Here is a 25,098-nt window from a genome sequence, read left to right on the forward strand (position 1 = left end):
CGTCGGGACAAAAATTTAACACCTTTCAGTTATTCTTGGTAAAAAATCTACAAAAGGCATATTAGCCATACTCTTCTTGTGTTTATATTTACCCAGTTGTATTCTCACCTTAATTGGTGGGTTATAACTGACCAGGAAGTACTCTTGTTAATCATCTGCTTTTTACTTGCATAAGCAATATCAATCAAATGCAATACTGAGTTTAGATAAAGCTTGTAGAAGAGGCAGTCATTCTATTTTCAAAATTTCCTGTTACTTTGGGTGCTGAATTCACTTATAAAACCTACAACAAGACAGTTACTGAGCCAATCCTGAGAAAAGCATAAAGGACTTTTGAAGTTTAAAAATTGATTCTACAGCCCTTGACGGTTGGCTTTTATTGAAACTCTGGTTCAAGAATCAACTGATATTAGTCAGTAACGAGACTATCTTTGGGTTTTTTTTAATATTCGTCCTTCACTCACCTTCTCTTCAATCTATTCACCCTGGTTGAAGTATAATAGTATGTCAAAAGAAATATATCCAGTATGACACATTTATGTGACAACACTGGAATTTCTTTTTTAATTTTACACAAAGATAAAGGCATTACGATATCACACAAAAGGTATTATAGTCAACCCAAGACTTCGTCTTGAAAAACCTACTAAAACAGCTGACCGCCAAAGTTGAGAAGTACTTTTCATTGATACGTAAAACTTGAATCCCACACTACATCACTCCTTTTGTCTTAGGGTGTCCTGTTCTACATCCCCCACTGGGTCTGGAAGACTTGGGAGGAGGGGAAGATCCGGATGATCACTGACGGCATCCGAGGAGCCATTGTGGGGCCCAAGGAGGATCGTAGAGACAGACTCAGCAGGCTGGTCCAATACTTCATTGACACTCTACACATGCACAACGTCTACGCCAGCGGCTACTTTGTGTGCGAAGCTCTTAACTTTCTCAACGTCGTGAGTACAACTGATCATTCCTCAATTGACGAATAAGAATCTTGATATTTTACATTCTTAAGTCTGAAACTGTAAAGGTTTCCTGTAGAGGTACTTCACATACTTCAATAATTTTGGTATCCCAAAAAAATAAATGTGTATTCTATCATATAATTTTTACTAGCCGTTTAACAGCAACGTACCTTTGAGTACCTTTGTAGTACCTTTGAGAAATATAAACAACAGATGTAAACATTAGTATTTAGTTACAATGAACAACAATACTATGTACTTCTCAAAGCCCCATCTAAAAATATAGAGACCAACGGCAAAGCCCTAAAGACAAAATATCAATTAACAGACTATGATACCTTTGGATATAAAAGCTGTCTGTAGACATTTAATTAAACTAGCTCAGTGTGATTCTCTTTGCATTGTGTAGAGGAGACAGACTTTTTATATTTTGAACAAAATTCTAACAAATCCAATAAGTAATACGTAACATATTGAATTCTTACACCAAAAGATTGATTTACTTGAGTGAAATTACTAAATCAGATTAGTTTAAATTATTTCAACCAAATTTGTTACAAGGTGCAAACCTGTAATCTGCAAATTATATGTTATTATGTTGTAGAACACAAACACCTAAATATTTATACAAAGACATATGCAACCCATACAGAAGCCAAATGATGTAAATTAAGAAGTAATGGAACTTTGAACGTATTTTACATCCATTTTACAAAACAACAGTACATGATATCTGCACTTTAATATTTTTCAAACTGTAGCAGACAGTGTAACTATCTGAGGCAGCACTCTACATTGTACAAGGCTTTTTTCAGTTAATGATAACACATGACAACAAACATTTACCAGTGTAATCTAACAGTCTGTGGAATGTAATGACTTTGAACTCTAATCCCAGTCAATTAAGAGTAGCAACTCAAACTTCTATCTACTTAAATTTGTCAGGCCTTTCACAGTTGCTGGTTTTGGGTTACAAAAACCTAAAGCTGAGCACATAAATTATTATGTAATTTGATTGCTTTTTGTTTGTAATTGTTTGGAATTCACATTCAACATTTTAATGTAAACTGCTGATGAAATTGTGGTTCACTTTTCATTTGAAACATTCATAAATATTTTTGAACACCAAATTGAAAATACAATTTGTGATCACTTACTGAAGAAGAAAACAAATTAATTGAACAGTAATCAATTTGAATATATTGATAGTTCTCAATAATTGACCTGAGCGATTGCCATGGGAAAAATTCCTATGAAGGAGCAGGGTTTGCTGCAGAACATTGGCGAAGGCTTTAGAAAGTTGCTTCTCACTGACTGTGTGACCTTGAACCAATCAGCTCACAGGATTGGTTCAATGGACCACCATCTTGTTACCACAGTAACACAGACTTCTGTTTACAAAATATAAATCTGCTGCTGAATAGGAACAATCATTGTAAATTATTGACAAACTGTTCATATCTGTACTCAAATCCCAACAAATTGTAAAACACATACGATTAGGGATACATTTTGGTTAAAGAAAAATACTTAAATGCAAGTTCGAGCTTTTATATCATTTACTCATCCATGAAGCTTTATCTTTAAAACTTAGTTAATTCTACTAGACCTAAGTACATTTTAAAATTAAAAACTAAAAGTTAGACTAAATATTCTAATACATTTTAACATTTTTTATATCTGCAGTAATATGTATTGATCAATATTTTAATATTATTGTTGCCAGAACAGCGTATAATGGAAATGGAACAAATAAATCTTGAATCCATTGTTAATACTGTATTTGTAAAGCAATATATTTACAATAATACTGATCTAAGCTTTTAGTTAAAATCTTTTTTCTATTGTATCAACTGAATTTTTTTCAACACTACATTCTAGTTTATAGTTATTTTTTTAGTTTATTTTTCAATATGGAAACACGTACAGGACACTTTATATAATAGCAAAAACTCAAATGTGACAAATGCTTCCAATTCTCTCAACACGTAATAGGCCATAGGTTCTGTTTACTAAAGTCAGAGATATTTAGAACAATCTTATCATGTTTCTAGGGACAGAGTACAATTCCAAAGTAATCTCATCTTAAGATATCTGATAAGTAATACTGCTACTATTCATTATTCGTGGCTATTATTCATGTGTTAATCGTTTTTGACGATAACTACGGAATTAACGTGATGGATTCGTTCTGAATTAGAAATCAGCTGGTTTTAATCAGTAAGAAGCTTTCCCGACATAGATACAATCATACTTAAATGATATTTACCTTAAACAACACTACTCTCTATTTTATGTTGGTCCATCAGTCCAGTAATTCAGTACTTGGAGTAATGTAGACTTTCACTATTCCTTTACTCCTACGCTGTCATTTGGGATCCATAGATAATTCAGGTCAGTTGAGGCCATTAAGGGTTCATATTCCATTGCCTAGTAAGAAAATGTTGTTCCTCCGCAGAAACGGGCAAATGAATAAAACCTTTAGCTGCTGTCATAACTGTACACTTGGTAATCCAACTTTATCGTAACACAGTTTTGTATGTCCAGATTGCCAACATGTTCATGATTGACGCGTTCCTCGGAGGAGCGTTCTTCACTTACGGCACAGATGTTATCAAGTTCTCTCAGCAGGACCAGGAGAACCGCACAGACCCAATGGTTGCAGTGTTCCCTAGAGTCACTAAGTGTACATTCCACAAGTTTGGTCCGTCAGGCAGCATCGTACGTCTCGACGCTCTCTGTGTTCTCGCTCTCAACATTCTCAATGAGAAGATCTACATCTTCCTCTGGTGAGTAAAAGTTTCTATCTTCTAGATTGTCAGTTGTGGTGAGGAAGATGAGTTCTAGCTTTTAGTTTGATTGAAATCAAAATGAGAATCACACCAGAGTAAACTGTATGTACGAATGTATTGTTATAGTGAAAAGGTTAAGAACTACTCTGTTAACCAAAAGTAACACGGAAATCAAAATAAGAGGAATCAGAGCGGATTTTTAGACAGACAACTACAAAATACTTTGCAGCACAAATATGTGTTAAATTATGATTAAACTGTGGCAATATTACATGTAACCGAATAAGTGGAGTTTTTAATGTCTTGATGATATTAATTTAAATAATTTAATTATTTTGGCTTGGCAAAAGTAGGAAACATAATTTGCACAGGGTCCTTCTGATTAGGTATGGTTTAAGTATATTTTTTAAGACTATTTTGTTGTTGCATTTCATACATTTTGGTGGCATTTAGCATGCAACTTTTAGTAGAATTTTGATTAATCCGATTTTGATGATCAAGAATTGAGATGGTTTCATAGGGCTTAAGATTTAAGTGTCTCGTTTGTTGATAATTCTCCGGCAATAGCAATTATAGTTTAAAAATCAAAATACAGTATAGTTTTTAACAATCCAAATACACTGTTGGATACATGTTTTATTAGCACTAGCAACTCGTCAGTTTCAATTTAGTGAACAATGATCAGGTTTTGTAATTTCCCGTTGGAGGTGGAGTACTCCAATACAGCCTTGAACAAGCTATTCAGCAATACGACTTTAATAAAATACTAACATAATTTGATTCAAGAGTATAACTAGTATCTCTTACACACCACTCATGTTATAGTTAATTTTTACTTGAGTAGTACATGACATTTACAAAAACATTTTCTGTCATAAAAAAAATATGAAGATTCTGTTTCATTTTTTTTACAAAGAGTTTCATTGAGTGTAACTTAGTCTCCTTTACAGATGAGTGTAACTTATGTATTTTTGTTTTCTGGTGATACATAATTTTATGTGAAGTATAGATGAAAGATCATGGAGATTATGACATTTCTTTAGTGCAATGCCGTAATTCAGTGGGTTTTTGACAAAAATCTAGTTGTAAATGCAGAAAAGACTAGTTTTGTGGATTTTAGGATTTCCTCTCATTCAACCTAAATTAGTTTGCACATGGATGATTAGTCTGCCTTGGGCCCGAAGTCCGCGACGCTACCGACTGAGCCACCGACTCACTTTAAACTCACTTAAACACTTAATTAAACACTTTAATAACTTTAAACACTTTATTTTTCTCACTTTTCTTCAGGCCCGGACTGGGACCATTTGGGGCCCTCTACCGGGGAATTATCTTTTATTAGGTTCTTGTAAACGAGTTTTTTCTCACACTATTTTGGCAATTATAAGAAGGACGAAATTCAGCTAGGTATTTATAAAATATTAGAATATTTACTTAGCTTATTATTTATTATTAAAATAAACTTTATTATTTATTAAAATAAAAAAATTTAATTATTTTCAGGATACTACAACAATACAATACACACATTGAGAAGTGTCAATAAGTGTTATAACAGAGTTCAAATTAAAATGCAGTATTATTCACACCAAAGTTAATAAATTCTATCAACATTATTTGTGTGCTAATAATAATCACAAAAAGATTTTAGGGATTTAAAAATTATACTAACAAGACAAAGACTGTATTAATCAGTAGGCCTACTTAACAACAAGCAAAAATATTGAACTATAACTATAAACACATAACATGAGTCATAACACATGGAATATTCACAAAAATTACACACCATTCACAATTAATAAGCACTGTCTACAAGCTGAGCAACCTCACAAAGCTCGTAAAGCTCGCGTTGTAGGTTTGTGTATCTTTACTCACAAACGCATACACACATAGAACAAAAATCGTGTAACGCAAGAATATTAGGTTGTATCAGATAAACCATCAATATATAACTAACTAGATAGGCTAAACATACTCCCTAGAGTTCTTATCCTTATGGATCAGCTGAGGTCAATTTTATTGTTAGTTCTGTTCGGTGCACTATAGAGGTCGTGTTTTGTAACAAATTGTTTCTTGTTACTTACCAGTTATTTAAAAACTCAATTAACCAAATAAAACGATGTAATCATAAACAATAACTCGTCCCCTAGTTATATAACCAAACAGTAAGGCAAAAATTGCAAAATTAACCCTAAAATAATAGGAACAAAATGTTGTCGACACTTGTGATCAGTGTCACCAACATGATCTAGACACAAAAAAGACCTTTTACAAGAAAGTCAAGAAGCCCACTTGTTGGTTAGTTTATGGTTGTACCAGTAATAACCAATTTATATATTGTTGTTTACATTTCAACTGCTTATAATTTTGCCATGTAGTAGGCCTTCTTAAAGAGCACGGTTAAATTATTCTGCTGAAATCATTATACTGAAATATTCTGTCTAACAAATTAGGCTACACATCTTTAGTTAGGCTTAACAACCAAGATTTATTTTTACTAACTAAAATAATAAACTTAAAAATATGGCTAAGCATTTAATATGGGGATGGAGTGTCTAGTTGTACGGTATTAATAGTCAAAGCTATTATGTTCTTAATAAATACATAAATTAAAAATATTATTTTCTTTCTAATACACCAAACTATTAATGCCCTTATTATCACAATATTTTTATGTAGGCAAGACGATGTAGTAGCTGGTTGACTGGCATTTAATTGCCCATTGTGCAATACTAGCTGTACTCTGAATTTTCTTGGGTTGGAAATTTTAACAGTTAGATTAGATTTTAGCTGTTGTTACTGCTTTAAGCTGGGTTTTCCTAGCAGCGGAATCGGCCAGCGGAGAGAGGAACGCGGAGAGCGGACTCAGCTGGTCTTAGGCAATTTAATGTTACTGTTTTCCTAGCAGCGGAGCGGAATGCCATGTTAATTTCAATTCCGCTCTCCGTTGTCCGCTCTCCGCTGGCCGACTCCGCGTCTAGGAAAACCCAGCTTTAGCCTTTAGATGCGGTGGTGAAAAAAATCAAAATTCTATGGTCGAATTTCGTCAATTGATTTTCGCATTCGAATTATTCCTATCCACTTCTAGGTATCGGTAGCGTCGTTGACTCTTGACGATCAATTATTCTCGATACACATACCAATGTTCCAGAATCTGTGGTATCGAGATTCGGCACATCCCTACCGGAAAGCTTCCAGTATATTTTTATTCTTTTCCTGTCTTTTTGCGCTATCTTTATGCTGAGTAATCAGCTGATATGATAGAGCATCACTTTGCCGTTGTCTAAAGTCACCGCGCAGACGATGTATTACACTACAACAACGTAACTCAACTTACAATACAGTAGGTTGTATGCCTTTATGTATAAACGACAAGATACAAACGGTTGTTAAACACAGTTCTCTAGTTTGGATGTGTAGAAATGTAAACAAAACGATACGTTAGAAATGTAAACAAAACGATACGTTAGAAATGTAAACAAAACGATACTATGAACATATGATAACTTATAAGCGACTTAAAATTTTGAAGCGAGAAGGGTCCCCTTCAGGGCCCCTTTGAGCTGGGGGCCCTCCGCGATCGCGGACCGGCGGACCTAGCCAGTCCGGGCCTGCTTTTCTTTATGTTTTTTTATGTTGGCAAACAGTGTTCGATTGGTGGAGACGTGGCTTAAGACATCTCAATTGATAGGAATCTGAACTATTTCTCTCATACTGATTGTACTCAAAACTTGTACAATAGCATTTGTGTGGCCGATGGAACAGAAATGTACTGTTGTTATTATATTGTTAAGGAATTTTTATTCTTAGAGAAATAGATGTAACGTGTATGATTTTGTATTGAATGTGACGCTTGCCAATGCCAGTAATGAGTGTAACAGCAATAAACATAAATTTATTTTATCTTGTAACTTGTAGCAAAAATTTTAACTTCCTCTCTAGAATTGTAGAATTAAAAACTATCGTTAATATGCGACCTTGACTACAAGGAGTTATGAGTATGAGACCACATAACTCAGAGGTATTGGTGATTGAAAGGTTTGAAATTGAGCCTCTAGAATTCCCAACCCCTAACCTGTAGACCAGCTTCTAACCTTGAGAATTTATTAAATGTATACGTAGCAAATATAACAATGATTTTTACCTTAGTGAATATCTAATATGTGAAAGCCGTTGGTGATTGGTATGAATTAAAACTCAGCTCCTGTGACAAGGATCCTATCCTTTAAACTATATACCACCAGCCACCCTTGAGAATTTATGTTATGATTACACCGAGCTAAGAGGGATTTAACTAAACGATCACTAGAGTCTAATGTTTCCTTTCTTGCCCAGGTTTTGGTTTATCCTGCTGGCTTTCATGTCAGGAGCAGCCCTTGTCTACAGTTTAACAATCCTCTTGCTGCCTTCCATCCGGGAAACCATCCTGATCCGGCGCTTCCGCTTTGGCACACCGGCCGGCGTTTCGGCTCTCATCCGTAAAACTCAGGTTTGTATTAAGTCAGATTTACAATCTAATTGAGTCTTATTCTTACAATACTTGCTCGCCAATGTAGACTCCAAGATTGAGCGGTGAAAATATTGAGCATTCAGTACAAGAGTAGTGGCTAACAGGCTAGCAGAAGAAAACATCACATGAGTCTAGGTCATTGAGTGATTTAGAGGACTTTAATTCAGACATTCTCACCTTAGTCTGTTGCACGTTTCCATAAACAATTCTACTACAGTCCAACCTCAGTATAACGAATCTGAAGGGACCGAACTGAATATTCGTTATATCAAGGATTTCGTTAAAACGAGGTTCGTTATATTTGCATATAATATATTTGTTATATTTGTTATATTTGTTCGTTAGGTTTGCAGGAATTTCGCTAAGTCGAGGTTCAGAACCAGCGTCGGTCAATCAATATAGGTCGGGATTTGACCTCATTAAATACAGTACAATTAAAGTAGCATAGGCTACAATACTTTACAGTACAGTGTTTACATTGTACAATAGAACCTAAATTATACGGCATAATAAAGAGGAGGGATCTTGAATATTGCGCAATCATGACAATGGCATTGACCTTGGTACAGGATAAAAACTGTAAGTTTCAAATCACGGCTTAATCTAACCCTCCTAAAACCTAGCCAAACACTGTATTGTATAGTCATAAACCACGTAAGGAACAAAACAAAACAGTAGAGAGTTTTGTAAGTTACTGCTCGTGTTAGGTCGGTAGGCTACTTACAGTACAGTACTGATTTATCACAACAGAGGAATCTCAATAATAATCATCTACTATAGCATTAGCATTGCTAGTTGAAACAAATCGTATTGAAAACAAGAAATTATTAGATAAGCCATTATAAAAGTGTATAATCATAGCCAACTTAAGGATAATAAAAACACTCGTAAAAGGAATGTTAAAATAACGATGTTGCTATTCTTTCTCTTTGGTTTTGTTTTTATATTCTTTCTTAGGTTTCTCTTTATCCAAAAATTGTACAATTCACCATAGCTATTCCATATCGCCCAATCGCTTACTAAACATTACGTCGTCATCAGTCCTCAGTGAATGAAATCAGTTCTCAGTTGCAACATAGCGCGCGCAGCGACAGCAGACAAAAGGATGTAAAACGGAGCAGACAAATGTTAGCGCAAGCGATGACGTGACCTTTCCATTTCATTTGATAAAGAAACAGATTTTCCCACAACAATAATTGGGTGAGGGATTTGTTATATCGAGAGAAAGACGTAGACAATTCGTTATGCAGAGGTTAAATTCGCAATGTAGAGGTTCTGACAATGATAAATTCGTATATTGAGGTGTCTTATTTTAGCCGAAATCACGAAATTTCGTTAAATCAAGGTCGTTGTTATGGTTTGTTCGTTATGTAGAGGTAAAATATACATTGTGTCTTATGGAGAGTTCTAGGGGATTATAAAAAAATCGTTATATCAAGGAATTCGTTATATCGAGGTTCGTTTTATCAAGGTTAGACTGTACAACTATTACAACTTGTAACTATTCTATTGCAACTTGGATCCAAACGATTTCTTTTTCTCACCCTCTTGCGGCTATTTCATATGATTGTTTTAAACTGCATTAGAAAGTCTAAACAAAAGTTTTAGTTGATCTCATTTTGATTACAAAAAGACTATTTTTGTAACCGTACAAATGATAATCTGAACTTTAAGAGAGATTTTAAGCTATGTAGTTAGATCTAAATTAGATACCGTATACAGAATTAATACTTGTGATAAATTATAGGATAAAGTTTTGAGGACAAAGAAGTGGAGGTTTCCAAGTATACATATTATAACGGTGGCATATCTTTATTTAACGTTTTTAAGTCTTTGGTTGCATGCTGTGTATGTGAGTGGTTATAACGCTCACCTAAGAATTAGAAGTTGCCTGATTCATCCTGAGTAAATTCAGTAGCTTTTGATGGTTCGAAACTGGACCCAGCTGTTCATTATAAACTTCAATCACAACACCTAACTTTTTCTAGTTAAAACATATTAATGATTTTTTTTCACCAGGTCGGTGACTTTTTGCTGTTGCACCTCATCGGCCAAAACCTCAACATGATGATGTTTGGTGAGCTGTTGGATGAACTGAGCCGTAAACTACATCTTGGTAACAACATTCCAACAGCTCCGTCAACTCTGGAGTTGTCACCTATCTACCCCACGGACAAACTACGACTGCACAAAGAGACTGAAGCTTGATCTTAAACTAGATCGTACTAACTGATCTACGTTGGTAGTAGTTGCATTTGGCCTAAAAAAAATGTTTCTAAATTTTTTCCCAATGTTTATCATGATTGAATGAAGTTAAGGTCATGAAGGGTCAAATTGTAATTCCAATCTAGGCCTTATGGAAAGATGTTTTTGAAATCGTGAGATGCTGTACCTATGTCAAATAGGTTAGTTGATCAAATAGCAATAATTTTCCTGTATTTATTTTTTGATCCGACTTAAATCAGCGTTTCAACTTTCAATGGCAGCTTTCTAATTAACATGAACAATATAAGTGATAAGCTTTATGACTGATAAGGCGGTTAAAAAGAATGATCTCTAGAATCTGTTGCGCAGATGTCAATGTATTGAATCGGACATTCCGTTTTGTTGATTACAAAAAGTATTTTACGTTGAGGGGGTTACTCGGGGATAGTAAAAGTTGATATTATATAGATTACACAATATTTTATATGTGTTTATATAGAAAAACAGTATTTCCCGAATCAAAATGTACATTATGTTTTTCTCCAAATACACTTAGCTTCCATGAGTCTTCCATGTTCTTCTGGCATCACTTTAAGAAGAATATTTATGTATTTAGTCATGTAAGTGTTTATTTTATTGAAGGCGAGAATTACAACATATCAATGTTAGGTCTGCTTTGCTTTACATTTTGGTTTGTTAAGGACTGAGAAGCACTTGTTCATTTACACTTTAGTATTTTATGTAGATTGTCTTTACTTTTCATAGAATAATAGGTAATTATACTCGGTTAGTTAGTGTTAAGAGTCTAGTTTCACAGGATGAGAATGTGATAGCAGAATTAATTAAACATTCCACATAAAAAGACAACGAAAGGCTCAATGTGTATTTTTCTATTTATAGTGTAAGAAAATAGATTCTCTCTCCATTTGTTATTAGTAAGTTTTGTACTCAATATGTTCTTATTGAATAGTGATAATATCCAATAATTGTATATTCAAAAGCGCTATTAAAGTGAATTTTAAAATGAATTTATTTTATTGCCACCCAGATTTAACCACACCTAGAAAAACAATAAAGTTGTTGCAAAAATATAGAGCATACAACACAAATATGTTGGTAAGTAATATATTGAACAAAAATATATTGCTAGTTGACCAGTGTAAAATGATAGGTACAACTACCAGTGTTGAAGTTTTGAACCTATCGAGTTATTGCATTTTTAAGTAGGTTGTTTTATACATGAAAACATGTCCACCAGTCAGGAAGTTATTATGAACGATACCAGTAAGAATAAGAAGAAGGTAAGAATAAGAAATTAATAAAAAGCACAATCATTTTATTGAATACATGACTATTAAGTCCAAGTTTAGTGTTATTGAACTAGCATTATTATTGATATATTTATCAAGTGAGGCATTTGCCTCTGTAAACCAATATTACTAGTTTAAAATGTAATATTGAATAATTTATTAATGTGTCAACTTGAATACCCCCTCCCCCGCAGCAAACCTCTAGACTAAGCGAATTTCCATTGGTCTGATTGAATTTTTTACTAAAACGTTTCCTTAAACATATTAGATTCATTACACATCGTTCCTGGGTCTTACCGTTTGGATCTTACCACCTAAGGTGTTGGAAAATTTTGCTCAAAACCAGAAAACCACCATTTGCAGTAAAGTATAACTCAAATCAATGATATAACAAAATTTTCCAAGTTTCTCATACATGTCCAGCCTTCATGACAAATTGAAAATAACCTAGTATCAAGTAGAGCATTCTAGGTGGCCAAAGACCAGTGCTTCAATACAGAATCAAATGATTGTTATTCTGTTTTCCAAACTTTTTACTTGAAGTACTGTACCACTTTACAAGACAAAAATAGTTTGGGCAACACTAAGCCAAATACCTAATTAGAGCTAGTTAAAACCAATGTAACTAGTGGCCATATTACACCGTAAAATGTTTTATAAAAGATATTCTATAAAATATGTTGTTCATCTTTTATAAAATATAATGCCAACCTGTTAACCCATTTTTCATACCCAGGTATGAATTTTATCTGAGAAGGTTATATTTTTGCAGATGAAGCTGTTTTAGTTTTGCTCATATTATTCGAGTGCTATATTTCAAGTCAGTTACCAGTACTTAGTTTTTAAAGTTAAGCTAACATGCAATATTAACGCCTACCACAGGTTCAAAACACTGCCCAAGACTACTCACATTGTTTGGCTACTAAATAAATAACAAGTACACCAGATAGAAGTTGCTGTCTGTTGTCTAGGTCAGTTTACTCTTTAAGATAGTGAGGTTTTTTATATGTAGTTGATTTGGTTGGGGATGAAAGACTCCTCTTGCTAGGAGGACGTAGTAGACTATAAATTATAAACTGCTGTTGATAAGTTTAAAATTAGCTATCAGGATGCCAAGGCCATTAAAAAGCGGTCCTCGGTGATCTTGGTAACTGCTATGACTTATGAAAGCTATGAATCACTGAGTTACACAATGGTTACGCTGTTGGAGGAAATCTTTAGCACGATCAGAAGAATTCCCAATAAACACCAGGGGGAATATAAAGGTAAGTAGTTATTTTAGTTGTGGCAGTGAGAAAACTCACAATAATTTTACAAAATGAGTACAACTACTTTGAATCTCCTTAGCGGATAAAGATCTCTTTAGATCTTGTTTTAAATGGAATCTATGAGATCATTCCAGTTTAATTCTTCACCAATTTACCATACTAAAGATAAGTCAGCTAGCTCCTGTCTGATCTTTAGAGAATACAATAATTAGGTTGGGAAATCCAGCCCTGCTCGCATCTCCAGATTCTTGCAACCAATTTTATTTGTTTTTGAAGCGAGTACGTATTTGCAGTGTGTAGGTTTTTGATCTTCGGTTTATTCTTTCTTATCAAATGGATGAACATTTGATTGAGTTTTATAATCTCTTTTGCACGATCACGATCTCTCCTACATTCCAAGCACCTTCTCATTGCCCCGTCTGTACTACGAACATGTACTAATGTTATCATACGTTTTTCTCCTGGAGAAACACTCCGAGACGAGATTTGTTTTTGATCAAGATTTTTTCAAGACAAGAATAAAAAAAAATTAAGAACGCCTGCAGAAAGTCAATGCAATACCCGCAATACAGGAACACGTTGTAGTTGCGTTTCCTTTGCGAAGGCGTTCTTATTTAATTAATTCTTTACATGTAAATATTACTTTAATTATTTTATCATTTGAGAAGTTTTGTTAAGTGTAAGCAGTGTGAGGCATGTTTTACTACTATAAACAAAGCCAAAACAGGTAAGTATTTAATAAAAATTTATATTGCTTTTATTTTATGATTGCTTTTATTTTATGATAAGTTTAGCTCTATCCTAACTGATATCACCATGTTTTCAAATTGTATGAATTTTTAAAAAATTAGGCGTAATTAATATACATTTTTTATGCTAATGTTTTTTAATAACAGATTTTAAATATTCTTGCCTATTATTATTATTTTTGTTATTATTTTGTATTATTTTTTTAATAGTCATCTAACAAGGTGGTATTCTCCTCCTACTTCTCTGTCAACGAAGTAATCGTTCACCCATTCTTCCCTAAATGGTTCACTATCCACTACTAAAACCTAGTTCTTTTGAAAAACTTCAAAACACTAATTTCCATCATAAAAATGTCATCATCACATGACTTTTGACCTAACTAGCCAGCAATATGCAAGTACCTGCACGTAATATGAATACCCCAACTCGTGCGAGCTCGCATCACATAATGCGCTTGCAAGCAATGTGATCATAGCCTTTCACTCACGGGTGTTGCTGCCGTTGCGAGAAACGATTACTGAAGTCGCGGAGACTGAAAGTTACTCCCACGAGTGTTGTCGCGGTCACGGGAGACGATTACCGAAGTCGTAGAGTATAGAGTGGAGTACAGATGTTACTGCTGTTTCTAAAGTAGTGATGATGATAAATAACATACTGACCACCAAACACAATGTAACCATCACTGTTGGGGAAGCTACTTTTAAAATGTAGCTAGCTACAACTACTGCTATATTTCCAAAAAAGTAGCTTAGCTACAGCTACAGTTCCGAGAAAGTAGCTAGCTACAACTACAGCTACAATGAAATGTAGCTATAGCTACAATTTTAGCTACTTTTCCAAAGATGATGAACCACAATCAACAGCTGAAGCAAAGGTTGATAGACCAGCTTTCTCATTATTTTAAGGTTTAGTGTTGGTTTCCATTAAAACCCATGTTTAAACTAAATTGATACAATAAAGAAACTAAATTGATTACTAATTTCCCTGTCAATCACTTGCAAGCATTCAACAGCTTCTCTTGTCACCGGTAACGTTTAAACGTCGTCTGCATCTAGCGATTTTATTTTATCTGACAGTAATCATAGAGTAGCAAATGAAGGAAATGAGAGCCAAAAATGTGGATAACACTCAGATAATGGCCTCCATGTCCACGCAACGTTGTAATGGGTAATGAAACGACTGTGACCATCTGTATAAAGCCAAGAAAGTTGGCCTAATTTTCTTGAAAAAATCTCAGTTTGAAAAAGGTTATCTCAATCAATGTTAATGTAGCGAGAAAAGTAGCTAAAATTCTGCTACAACTACTTTAAAAATGTAGCTAGCTACAGCTAAAAAGCTACAAAATCTTAAAAGTAGCGTAGCTACAGCTAACGCTACAAAAAAAGTAGCGTGCTACTTCCCAACACTGGTAACTATGCACTGACCTGTTTCCCCAGTCTATCTTGGCTGTGATCTTGAGCTTGAGTTCTCTCATCTGGTCTTGAGTAAGAGTTCCGGTCAACAGCTGTCTCCGCCAGTCTACCAGGTCTCGCATCACCTTGCGAACGGTCTGGAACTTGTATGTCTCTCGTTCCTGGAATACAGGTCGCTTATTAATCAATATATAATAAATGTAGGAGGGCTGTGTGGGTACACACTAAAAAGTTATCTTAACATAAAAACTTGCTTGGATATCCAACCACTAATTAGCTGATCTTTATAAGATTTTAAAACTTAAGTCTATTTTTTTCAGAGGTGGTCGCCTCTTTTAGCCTTCCGTTTGTCTACCCATGGTAAAGCAATAGGTGAACCGGTAAAATACAAGAATGAACTGAATTTGTGGAAGAATTTAAAATACCCCCGCCGCAGCAAACCTGCAGACTTAGCGAATTTCCATTTGCCTGATTGGATTTAAACTAAAATGTCTCCTTAAAAATATCACATTTATTCCCTATTTAAACAGAATTTGTTTAATGAGTACTTAGGTTTGCTGCAACAGGGAGGGTAAAATTTTTTTTTATGTAGAATATTAAAAGGTACTGTGGTTTAGTAAGAAATTAATGTATTTTCCAACTTTCATCAAAATATGTTCATAAACAAGCAAACTACAACAGTTGACTTATTCTCCATAAGAATAACATGGGAATTTTAAAATTACAATTTTTTTTAATTTTCTCCGTAACAATTAGGCGCATAATAATGCTTCAATATACTAAATTATTTGTTTTTTTAAGCTCTACAAAATGGTTTAAAAAGAAATTGTAAAATTTTGTGTTTTTAGGGTCTAAAATGGGAAAAACCTATTTTTACCCCATAAAACCCCCCATAAACACCCGTTCCCATAGTCCGATCATGCTGGTTCGCGAACTCATTCAAGTTTATCTCGCCTTACACCTTCAAACCAAATTTTATCGAAATCGGGCAAAAATTACTCAAGTTATCGTGCGGATGGACACATATATATATAAAAATTTGAACGAATGGTGTTTTTGGCCTCTGGGGACATCAAAATGAAAAAGTAAATCGGTCCCGGGCTTAAGTCTTACCATGAGACCTACGGTAATAGCTACTTCCCTATAGGGAAATTCGCTAAAAATAGCATCAGGAACGAGAATTGAGCATAGATTTTTCAGGAATCGGTATCGTGAATCAATAAATTTAGTTTTTGACAAATCTGAACAAGATCCCCTTATTTGTCATTACAACTGATTTTCTAATGTAAAGATTTGCAGCCCTTTTAGCGAATTTCCCATATAGGGAATAAGCTATTATTTATATATATTTTAAAGTTTTGCAGTGAAATTAAAGATTCAAGATATATTGATGGGAACAAAAATAAACATTTTTTTGTCATAATGTAGCAAAAATACTAAATAGCTCTTTTTAATTAATATTAACAAGAGGTCGTCCAGTGGTCGAAACTCGACCAAAAATATGTAATGTACTCACTTCTCCATTTTCACCCCACACTGTAAATAAAACATGTGATTGGAGTTTCTTCCATTTGTTTTGATTGTCTGTTTATATTTCGTTGTTATTTCGTCACCAGCATGGCAACGCATAAGATCCATGTTAATTTTTTCAAATTTTTAAACTAATTTTTTGTGCTTATCTTTGAGCCTATTTAAATTTATAAAGGGGTTCTGCACACCTACAGGAAAATTGCTTTCTAACGGTATGCGCAGATTTACCCCACGATGCACACAAGCTGAGAAAAAAGGTTTTAAAGAAACATGCTTGCCTATTAATATATAGATAGATAGATAGATAGATAGATTGGGTCTAAAGTAGAACAAAACAGCTGCTGGTTTTGCATTAGCAAAATTGAAAACCGGTTGGAAGTCGTTTATAGAGGTTATTTTTACAAGTGATTTCTAACTTAGTTTGTTAAATAATGTTGAAATTGTTGGTCTTTCACTCATGATCTGTATATAAGCAAGCATGTGGTGACTATTATTTTTTATCAGTCATATGTTCATGTTTATCTATTAGATTATTACCTTTGTGTTTTTGCTTTAGTTAAAAACTAGTTTTCTATTCTGTCTCAATTTAATTTGATTTGATATTCATGAGTTTTTTTAGTCAATCCCACATTTAATAAGCTCTCCCCTTTAGAAATATGCCAAAATAGTGGAACATTGACAATACTCTGAACTGTTTAACCCTCCGAGTGTCCATAGTTTAGGCCTTAATGTCCGCCTATTTTTGGCACATTTGCAAGGTTTTATTAAAACGGATCTGAGAAGCTTAAAACAATGTTAATTCTACTGTTCTATATACCATTTTGTTTGGAAAATCATGGGCTTCAATATCATACATAAAACATAAGGAATATTTGTTTCAAAAAAATTGTAAGTAGATTTGCAAATAAATAAGTTATGGGCAAAAAACAGATTTCGGTACATAGCGTTTAGCTAAGAATGCATAGCCTAACCATAGCTAGGAATCTGGCTGATAATTTACATCAATATCACTACCTACTTCTTCAGGATCATCAACCAGCCCTTCAAAATCTTCAAAATCACTTAAATCTTCTTATAATGCACCACGTATATCACTACTTTTGATTTTTAACACTAAAACAATGATAAACGTAATAAAACACATCAGTCATCGGTCCGAGGTTAACCGAGCTGTTTACAAATACGCACGTCAGCTGTCTGCTACAATATTTTCGGAACTAAAATGAAAAGCGCTTAGAGACAGACCTCCGGAGAAAGCTTAGAATCTAACAAAAAGAACGATACCTAACTCGATCCAGTTCAATCCGATTCAATCAGTCATAGAGCCTTCGCCGTAAACGATGTTCGTGTGTCGAAAAATCGACAAGTGATACTACACAAAGTGCGTCGTGAGTAGATTTTTCGACAAGTGATGCTCGGAGGGTTAAATGTACATTGTTTCAATATCATATGTTTTACTTTTTATGTTAAGCTGTGTTCATGATTATGTTTGTGTGATCTAAATAAAAGTGTGGATTCCTTTCTGTAATATATTTTGTTTCTCATTAATTTAAAAGTTTATTCTTATAAGTCACCTAGAGAAAGAATGCCTTGGACAAGTACGTATCAATAGGTTGTGGGCTATTCTACAAATAAGGTATTTTTTAAATCACTTCTAAAGAAGCTATATAATATTTCTTCATTGTTTTGCCATTGTAACTGTTGACTTTTTTCTTGGAGCAAGTATAAAATTGGTTAGACATTATGGCAAATGCTAATGAAAAGATATGTATAGAGAAACTTTTGGGTGCAAGTAATTGGACTAAATGGAAGATGCTTATCCAGTTGTTGTTGAGACAACAAGGCTTGTTAACCCTCCGAGCGTCGATTGTCGAAAAATCGACTCACGACACACTTTGTGTAGTGTCACTTGTCGATTTTTCGACACACGAACATCGTTTACGGCGAAGGCTCTATGACTGACTGAATCGGATTGAACTGGATCGAGTTAGGTATCGTTCTTTTTGTTAGATTCAGAGCTTTCTCCGGAGGTCTGTCTCTAAGCGCTATTCATTTTAGTTCCGAAAATATTGTAGCAGACAGCTGACGTGCGTATTTGTAAACAGCTTGGTTAACCTCGGACCGATGACTGATGTGTTTTATTACGTTTATCATTGTTTTAGTGTTAAAAATCAAAAGTAGTGATATACGTGGTGCATTATAAGAAGATTTAAGTGATTTTGAAGATTTTGAAGGGCTGGTTGATGATCCTGAAGAAGTAGGTAGTGATATTGATGTAAATTATCAGCCAGATTCCTAGCTATGGTTAGGCTATGCATTCTTAGCTAAACGCTATGTACCGAAATCTGTTTTTTGCCCATAACTTATTTATTTGCAAATCTACTTCCTTATATTATTATACATTTGTAATCCTCATAAAATTTAGAACAAAGTGGCTATTTTCAAATATGTATAGGCCTATAATTTATACAATTTCATTGAGCGCAAACTTATTTTTTTTTTTTATTTTCCAAAATTTTTTTTTACCTAAAATTTTTTTTGAAACAAATGTTCCTTATGTTTTATGTATAATATTGAAGCCCATGATTTTCCAAACAAAATGGTATATAGAACAGTAACATTAACATTGTTTTAAGCTTCTCAGATCCGTTTTAATAAAACCTTGCAAATGCGCCAAAAATAGGCGGACATTAAGGCTTAAACTATGGACACTCGGAGGGTTAAATTTCATAATGGGATCTGAAGTAAGACCTATTAATAACATCTCTGGATCTGAGCAAAATGCTATTGCAGATTGGGACAGAAAAGATGCTTCTGCTATGTTATACATGATGTCATCCCTAGGGGATGAACCATCTACACTGGTTTTGACTTGTTCAACTTCTAAAGAAGTTTGGGATTGTTTAATATCTGTGTATGAACAGTCTAGTGAACAAAGGCTAGATCGTTTGCAAGAAGAGTTTTTTAGGTGGGATCGGGATCCTAATGAGGACATAGCTACCCATGTTGCAAAGCTTCAAAAACATTTTTCCGAATTAAATGATGCACTTGAGAAACAAAAGGAATCAAAGCTTAGTGATAGAGTTTTAATTGCAAGAATTTTATCTACTTTGGGGCCAAGCTTTCGTGAATTCAGAAATGTATGGGAAGCTGCCATCTAAGGATAGAACAATTAAAACACTATAGTTCGGCCGCTTAGAAAACGACCTGCGCGCTAATGCTAAACCAATGCTAGAGGAGGTCGTTTTCTAAGCGGCTGAACTATAGTTGAAAAGCTTCATACTATAGAGCAGCGTGATAACGTGGAGTTACTGAAAACTGCTTTGTATGTTTCAAAACCCACGGGTACAAGGGTTAAAAAAGAAAAACAAGGGCAGAGTAATCAGAATCAAAAGCAGGTTACTAAGATATTTTGTTTTAAGTGTAAACACTTAAAAAGAAGTCTACGGTATCTACATCTGATAACAAGAAGGATGTGTCTGCAAAACATAGGCCTAGTTTTATGAACGGGAATGAGTTAACTTTTGCAAATCGGGACGTTTGGATTGCGGATTGTGGTGCTACTCATCATGTAACGTGGTGTAAAGAATATTTTACAGAGTATTCACAATTTTCAGAACCACAACTTATGTCTGGCTTCAGTGATAATGCTTCTGATAAAAAGTGTTATGCCGAGGGATCTGGGATCATTGTTGTTGAAACTAAAGTTGGTAAAGAGCTAATTCAAACGACTGTGGAAAACGTTTTGTATGTACCTAATTCTAGAGCTCATCTGTTGTCAGTCAGCAAGGCAGCGAAGAAGAACCATGTGTTTTCTGCTGACAATCTTGCATGTAAATTTACCCTCGATGGTATTGATACATTGACTGGACGTTTGCATGGGGATTTAAATTTTCTTAACATGCGTGCTATTTGTCCTATACAACCCACTGTACAACTTGCATGTAAGAAAGATTCTTTACAGCTATGGCATGAACGGCTAGGTAATCAGAATCAACGCTATGTTAAACAAGTTTTGAAGATGAATGGAATTAATGTGACTGGAGACATGGGTCTGTGTAATGGATGTGTTCTTGGTAAATCTCATCGTGATCCATTTCATTCTCGTCCAACTTGTCCTGAGGTGGTTGGTGAACTGATCAGTACAGATGTCTGCGGACCTATGGAGGTCACTTCTCTTGGAGGTAACCGCTATTTTGTATTGTTTAAAGACCACTACAGTAAGTATCGCCAAGTATTTTTCATAAAGAATAAAAGTGAAGTAGCTGATTGTATGCACATCTTTCTTGTAGAAGCAAAACAAGGTGGAACGATCATAAAAGAAATGTTGTTTGATAACGGGTCTGAATTCCTATCAAAGGAAACTACGAGAATCATTCAGGAGTATGGTATTAAGATACGTACCGGTACAACTTCTCCCAACTGTCCTGAACAGAATGGTTCTGTTGAGAGGGACAATCGAACGATTGTGAAGTCTGCTCGCTCTATGCTTCAGAGGAAAGTCTTGCCAAAGTTTCTTTGGGGTGAGGCTTGTAATACTGCAGTTTACTTCCTTAATCTTACAGGACCAAGTCCTGTAGAAGGCAAATCACCACTGCAATTGTGGTCGGGTAAGAGTGTTCCAGGTCTGCAACACCTCAGGGTATTTGGAACTAACTGCTTTGTACATCAGCCGAAGCAAAAGCGGAAAAAGTGGGATGCTAAAAGCATTGACGGAATCTTTGTTGGGTATCATGGTTTGAGAGATGGATACAGAGTGTATGTACCAAGCAAACGGCAAACTGTTATCTTTCTGCCTAAGATATCCCAAGGAAGTACTGTTCCTGATAATGAGCTATCTTCGAGCGATGAAGTTCATTTTGACATCAATTCAAAAGCAACAGAAGTGGAAACTGACAAAGCGGTACCTCCTTTTGTTTTGGAGGGATGTGAGCAGTGTGATGTATTGTCTCAAAATGAAACCATGGTAGTAGAAACTGATGAAGTGGCAACTCCTGTTGTTTTGGAGGGAGGTGAGCAAAACAAGCGTGTTGTATTGTCTAAAAATGAAACCACAAAAAAGATGTCTTGCGACAAGGAAAACGAGTGAAAAATGTACCAACTTGTATGAGCAGTGGACATTTTGATCTGATGCTGGTTCAATCAGAAACACAGATGTTTCCGTGGTCTTACAAGGAAGCAATGGTGTTGGATGATGCATCTGACTGGAAGGCTGCTATGGACGATGAAATAAAATCTATTCATGAAAATAAAACTTGGATTTTGTGGATGAACCAGAAGAAGCTCGTGTCCTGGGATGTCGTTGGGTACTTCGAACCAAACCTAATTCTGAGGGTTCTCATGAAAAATACAAAGCTCGACTAGTTGCCAAGGGATATGCACAACGTGAAGGAATTGATTATATCAAATCAAATAAAATCGTTTAGTCAAATGAACTGTTTAGTCCTGTGGCACGTTATGACACCATTAGATCTGTGCTAAGTACGGCTTCCGTTGAAAATCTGGAATTGTGTCAGTTTGACGTGAAGACTGCCTTTTTATATGGTGATCTTTCAGAGGAAGTTTACATGGAGCAACCTGAAGGTTATTCTGATGGAACTGGACGTGTGTGTAAACTACAAAAGTCATTATATGGTCTGAAACAATCTCCTCGTTGTTGGAGCTTGAAACTTACAAAGTTTCTTGAATCTCAAGGTCTTAAGAGAAGTAAATCGGATCCCTGTCTCTTTTATAAAAACGATCAAGGGAAGAAGCTACTTGTACTTATTTATGTAGATGATGGATTAGTAGCTGGGACCAACAATAGCATAATTAATGACTTCATGAAAAGCTTATCCAATGTTTTTTAAATCAAATCTGGTGAACTTGACAGTTATTTAGGATTGCAGATCAAGAAAGGTTCAAGTGGAATATGGATTGGTCAATCAGCTTATACTAAACGCATATTACAACGTTTTGGTATGAGTGACTCAAATTCCATTTTTACACCAAGTGAAAAACCTGTAAACAATGGTCCAGTGGAGACTGTTAGTGGAAAAGTTACATACTGTGAGGCTGTTGAAAGCTTGATGCATTTAAGTTGTGTATCAAGACCAGATATTTCCTTTGCTGTGGGATTGGCTTCGAGGAATATGGAACATCCTACTCAAGCGGATTGGTTGAGTGTCAAAAGGATATTTAGATATCTTCGAGGAACCATAAATGTTGGTATCTTGTACAAGTCCTCACCGTGCAGTAATCTGGATGTTTTCACTGATTCTGATTTTGCTGGAGAGGAAAGTACGCGGAAATCAACCTCTGGGTTTATCAGTTGTTATACTGAAGGTCAAGTGAGCTGGCGAAGCGAGAAACAGTGTTCTGTAGCACTGTCTACGACAGAAGCCGAGTTTGTGGCTGCATGTGAAGGAGCTAAAGAAGATGGCTGAAATGTCTGTTTGAAGAAATGAAGTTGTCACTCACAATTGACACCTGTTCTGAAAATTGACAATGGCAGTGCTGTGAAACTCATAAAGAACCCTGAGTTTCATCGCAGAACGAAGCATATCAAAGTTAAGTATTACTTTGTCAGAGAAAAATTCTTGGAAGGACTTGTTGATGTTGAACATGTATCTACAACATATCAACTTGCCGACATCCTTACTAAACCTCTCAATCGAGTAAGGTTTACACAGCTTAAAGTAAACATTGGACTTTGTGGCAATTAGTTTCAAAATTATGAAGGGAGTATTGGAAAATTGACAATTTTGCCTCTGAACTGTTTAAATGTACATTGTTTCAATATCATATGTTTTACTTTTTATATTAAGCTGTGTTCATGTTTATGTTTGTGTGATCTAAATAAAAGTGTGGATTCCTTTCTGTAATATATTTTGTTTCTCATTAATTTAAAAGTTTATTCTTATAAGTCACCTAGAGAAAGTATGCCTTGGACAAGTACGTATCAATACTTTAGTTAAAAACTAGTTTTCTATTCTGTCTCAATTTAATTTGATTTGATATTCATGAGTTTTTTGAGTCAATTCCACATTTAATATGCTCTCCCCTTTAGAAATATGCCAAAAAATGTAGTTCATCGCACAGGCAAAAAGTGTCTTTTCAATCTTCGCTCATTTCCAACATCAGCTTCGCCTTGATTGCAAACTTTGAGCCTGGGTCAGTAAGATTCACTTTACGCCCTAGTAATGAAATGTTATTGCATGGGAGCCATCAAACCACATCATTAGTCTGTGGGTTTCATGATTTCGACACATTAATTTATATAATTTCAGTTAGTTAAGCATACATAATAGTTTAACTGTAATGCTATATACATCAACCAGTCCTACACCAACCTTGCTACAAGGTTGGTAGCCTATTGTTTATGGTTTGATAAGTGTACCAGGAGATCTGTAATTAGCTACCTACAATGTGGCTATTAAAAGACTTTACTACTTACCACGTAAAGGTTTTTCCAGATTCCGTTCCATTCTCTCAAGACCAATGTTGTTTCTCGCACCACTGGATCTTCCAAAGGAACTACTGTTTCATATGTTCTGAAAAAAAATCAAAATGCTCTATTCAGACAGTTGTATCTTCCAATTTCTTAAATATTACTTTTTACAAAGAACCAAACGGTTTCTTTTTTTTATATTCCAATCTGACACAGGTTTATTGACACTAAGTTCGTACGGGGCTATTTTACACAAGCAATTAGGCTTCCTTTGACAAGAGACTTAACTAATGTTAATGTACTTGAAAATATTACTTACACTTCATTTTCCACCTTGCATGGCTTGATATGTATGTAGCTTGAAGGAAATATTCCCTGAAACACATTTTATTAGATTGAGTGTTTTAAAAAACTGTTTTTACTTTGTACATTTTTTGTGAATGAAAATTGTTAAACTGGAAACTGTGAAGGATTGAAAACAAAATTTTCAGCTTGCAGTGATATAAAGAAGATATACAGAACTTAATAATGTTAATTTCCAAATTTGACCTTGTGCCTTATTCAATAAAACTAGTGTACCAGTTGTCCTCGGATTACTTTATCTAGCGTTGTCGCGAGTAAGAACAAGAACTATTGAGGTACAGTATTGCTAACTGAGCCATTTTTATAGGGAGAGTTACAGGCATAAAGAAACAGTATTTGGACTTAAAGTAATCTACTTGTATGATGATGTATTGATCTTTAAAAGTTTTCTTAAGTTCTTATGTTTATAGTCTATTTTGAAATTCAAATTTTATTTAGAATAAAAGATTATTTGTTAACTATTTTGTTTACTCCGCTCAATTGGTAGACCTGAGACCGCACAACTAGTACTGTTCCCAGAGCTAAATTACAATGAATACACAAACTATAAAGAAGAACAGG

General features: G+C 34.7%; 2 protein-coding genes across 5 annotated transcripts in view; one reads left to right on the forward strand and one right to left on the reverse strand.

The window, feature by feature from the left end:
- The window catches only part of LOC128993768 (innexin inx3), a 31,614-nt gene extending 20,111 nt beyond the window's left edge, over nucleotides 1-11,503 (forward strand). For all 3 annotated transcript variants that reach the window (XM_054417749.1, XM_054417751.1, XM_054417750.1), the window contains exons 4-7: nucleotides 735-953; nucleotides 3,513-3,754; nucleotides 8,096-8,249; nucleotides 10,290-11,503. In XM_054417749.1, the coding sequence (XP_054273724.1) occupies nucleotides 735-953; nucleotides 3,513-3,754; nucleotides 8,096-8,249; nucleotides 10,290-10,478 (804 nt within the window). In that variant the 3' untranslated portion in view covers nucleotides 10,479-11,503. The remainder of the gene's footprint in view (nucleotides 1-734; nucleotides 954-3,512; nucleotides 3,755-8,095; nucleotides 8,250-10,289) is intronic.
- LOC128993767 (dedicator of cytokinesis protein 3) overlaps nucleotides 1-25,098 on the reverse strand; it is a 101,006-nt gene that overhangs the window by 65,892 nt on the left and 10,016 nt on the right. For both annotated transcript variants that reach the window (XM_054417748.1, XM_054417747.1), the window contains exons 4-6: nucleotides 24,494-24,549; nucleotides 24,181-24,277; nucleotides 15,228-15,376 (exon numbers count right to left, since the gene is read on the reverse strand). In XM_054417748.1, coding sequence (XP_054273723.1) covers nucleotides 15,228-15,376; nucleotides 24,181-24,277; nucleotides 24,494-24,549 — 302 coding nt within the window. The remainder of the gene's footprint in view (nucleotides 1-15,227; nucleotides 15,377-24,180; nucleotides 24,278-24,493; nucleotides 24,550-25,098) is intronic.

The sequence above is a fragment of the Macrosteles quadrilineatus genome, unplaced genomic scaffold (genome assembly GCF_028750875.1).
Source record: "Macrosteles quadrilineatus isolate MER2022 unplaced genomic scaffold, UCM_ALF_1.0 Scaffold_5__1_contigs__length_97177068, whole genome shotgun sequence".
In the NCBI taxonomy this organism is placed as follows: domain Eukaryota; kingdom Metazoa; phylum Arthropoda; class Insecta; order Hemiptera; family Cicadellidae; genus Macrosteles; species Macrosteles quadrilineatus.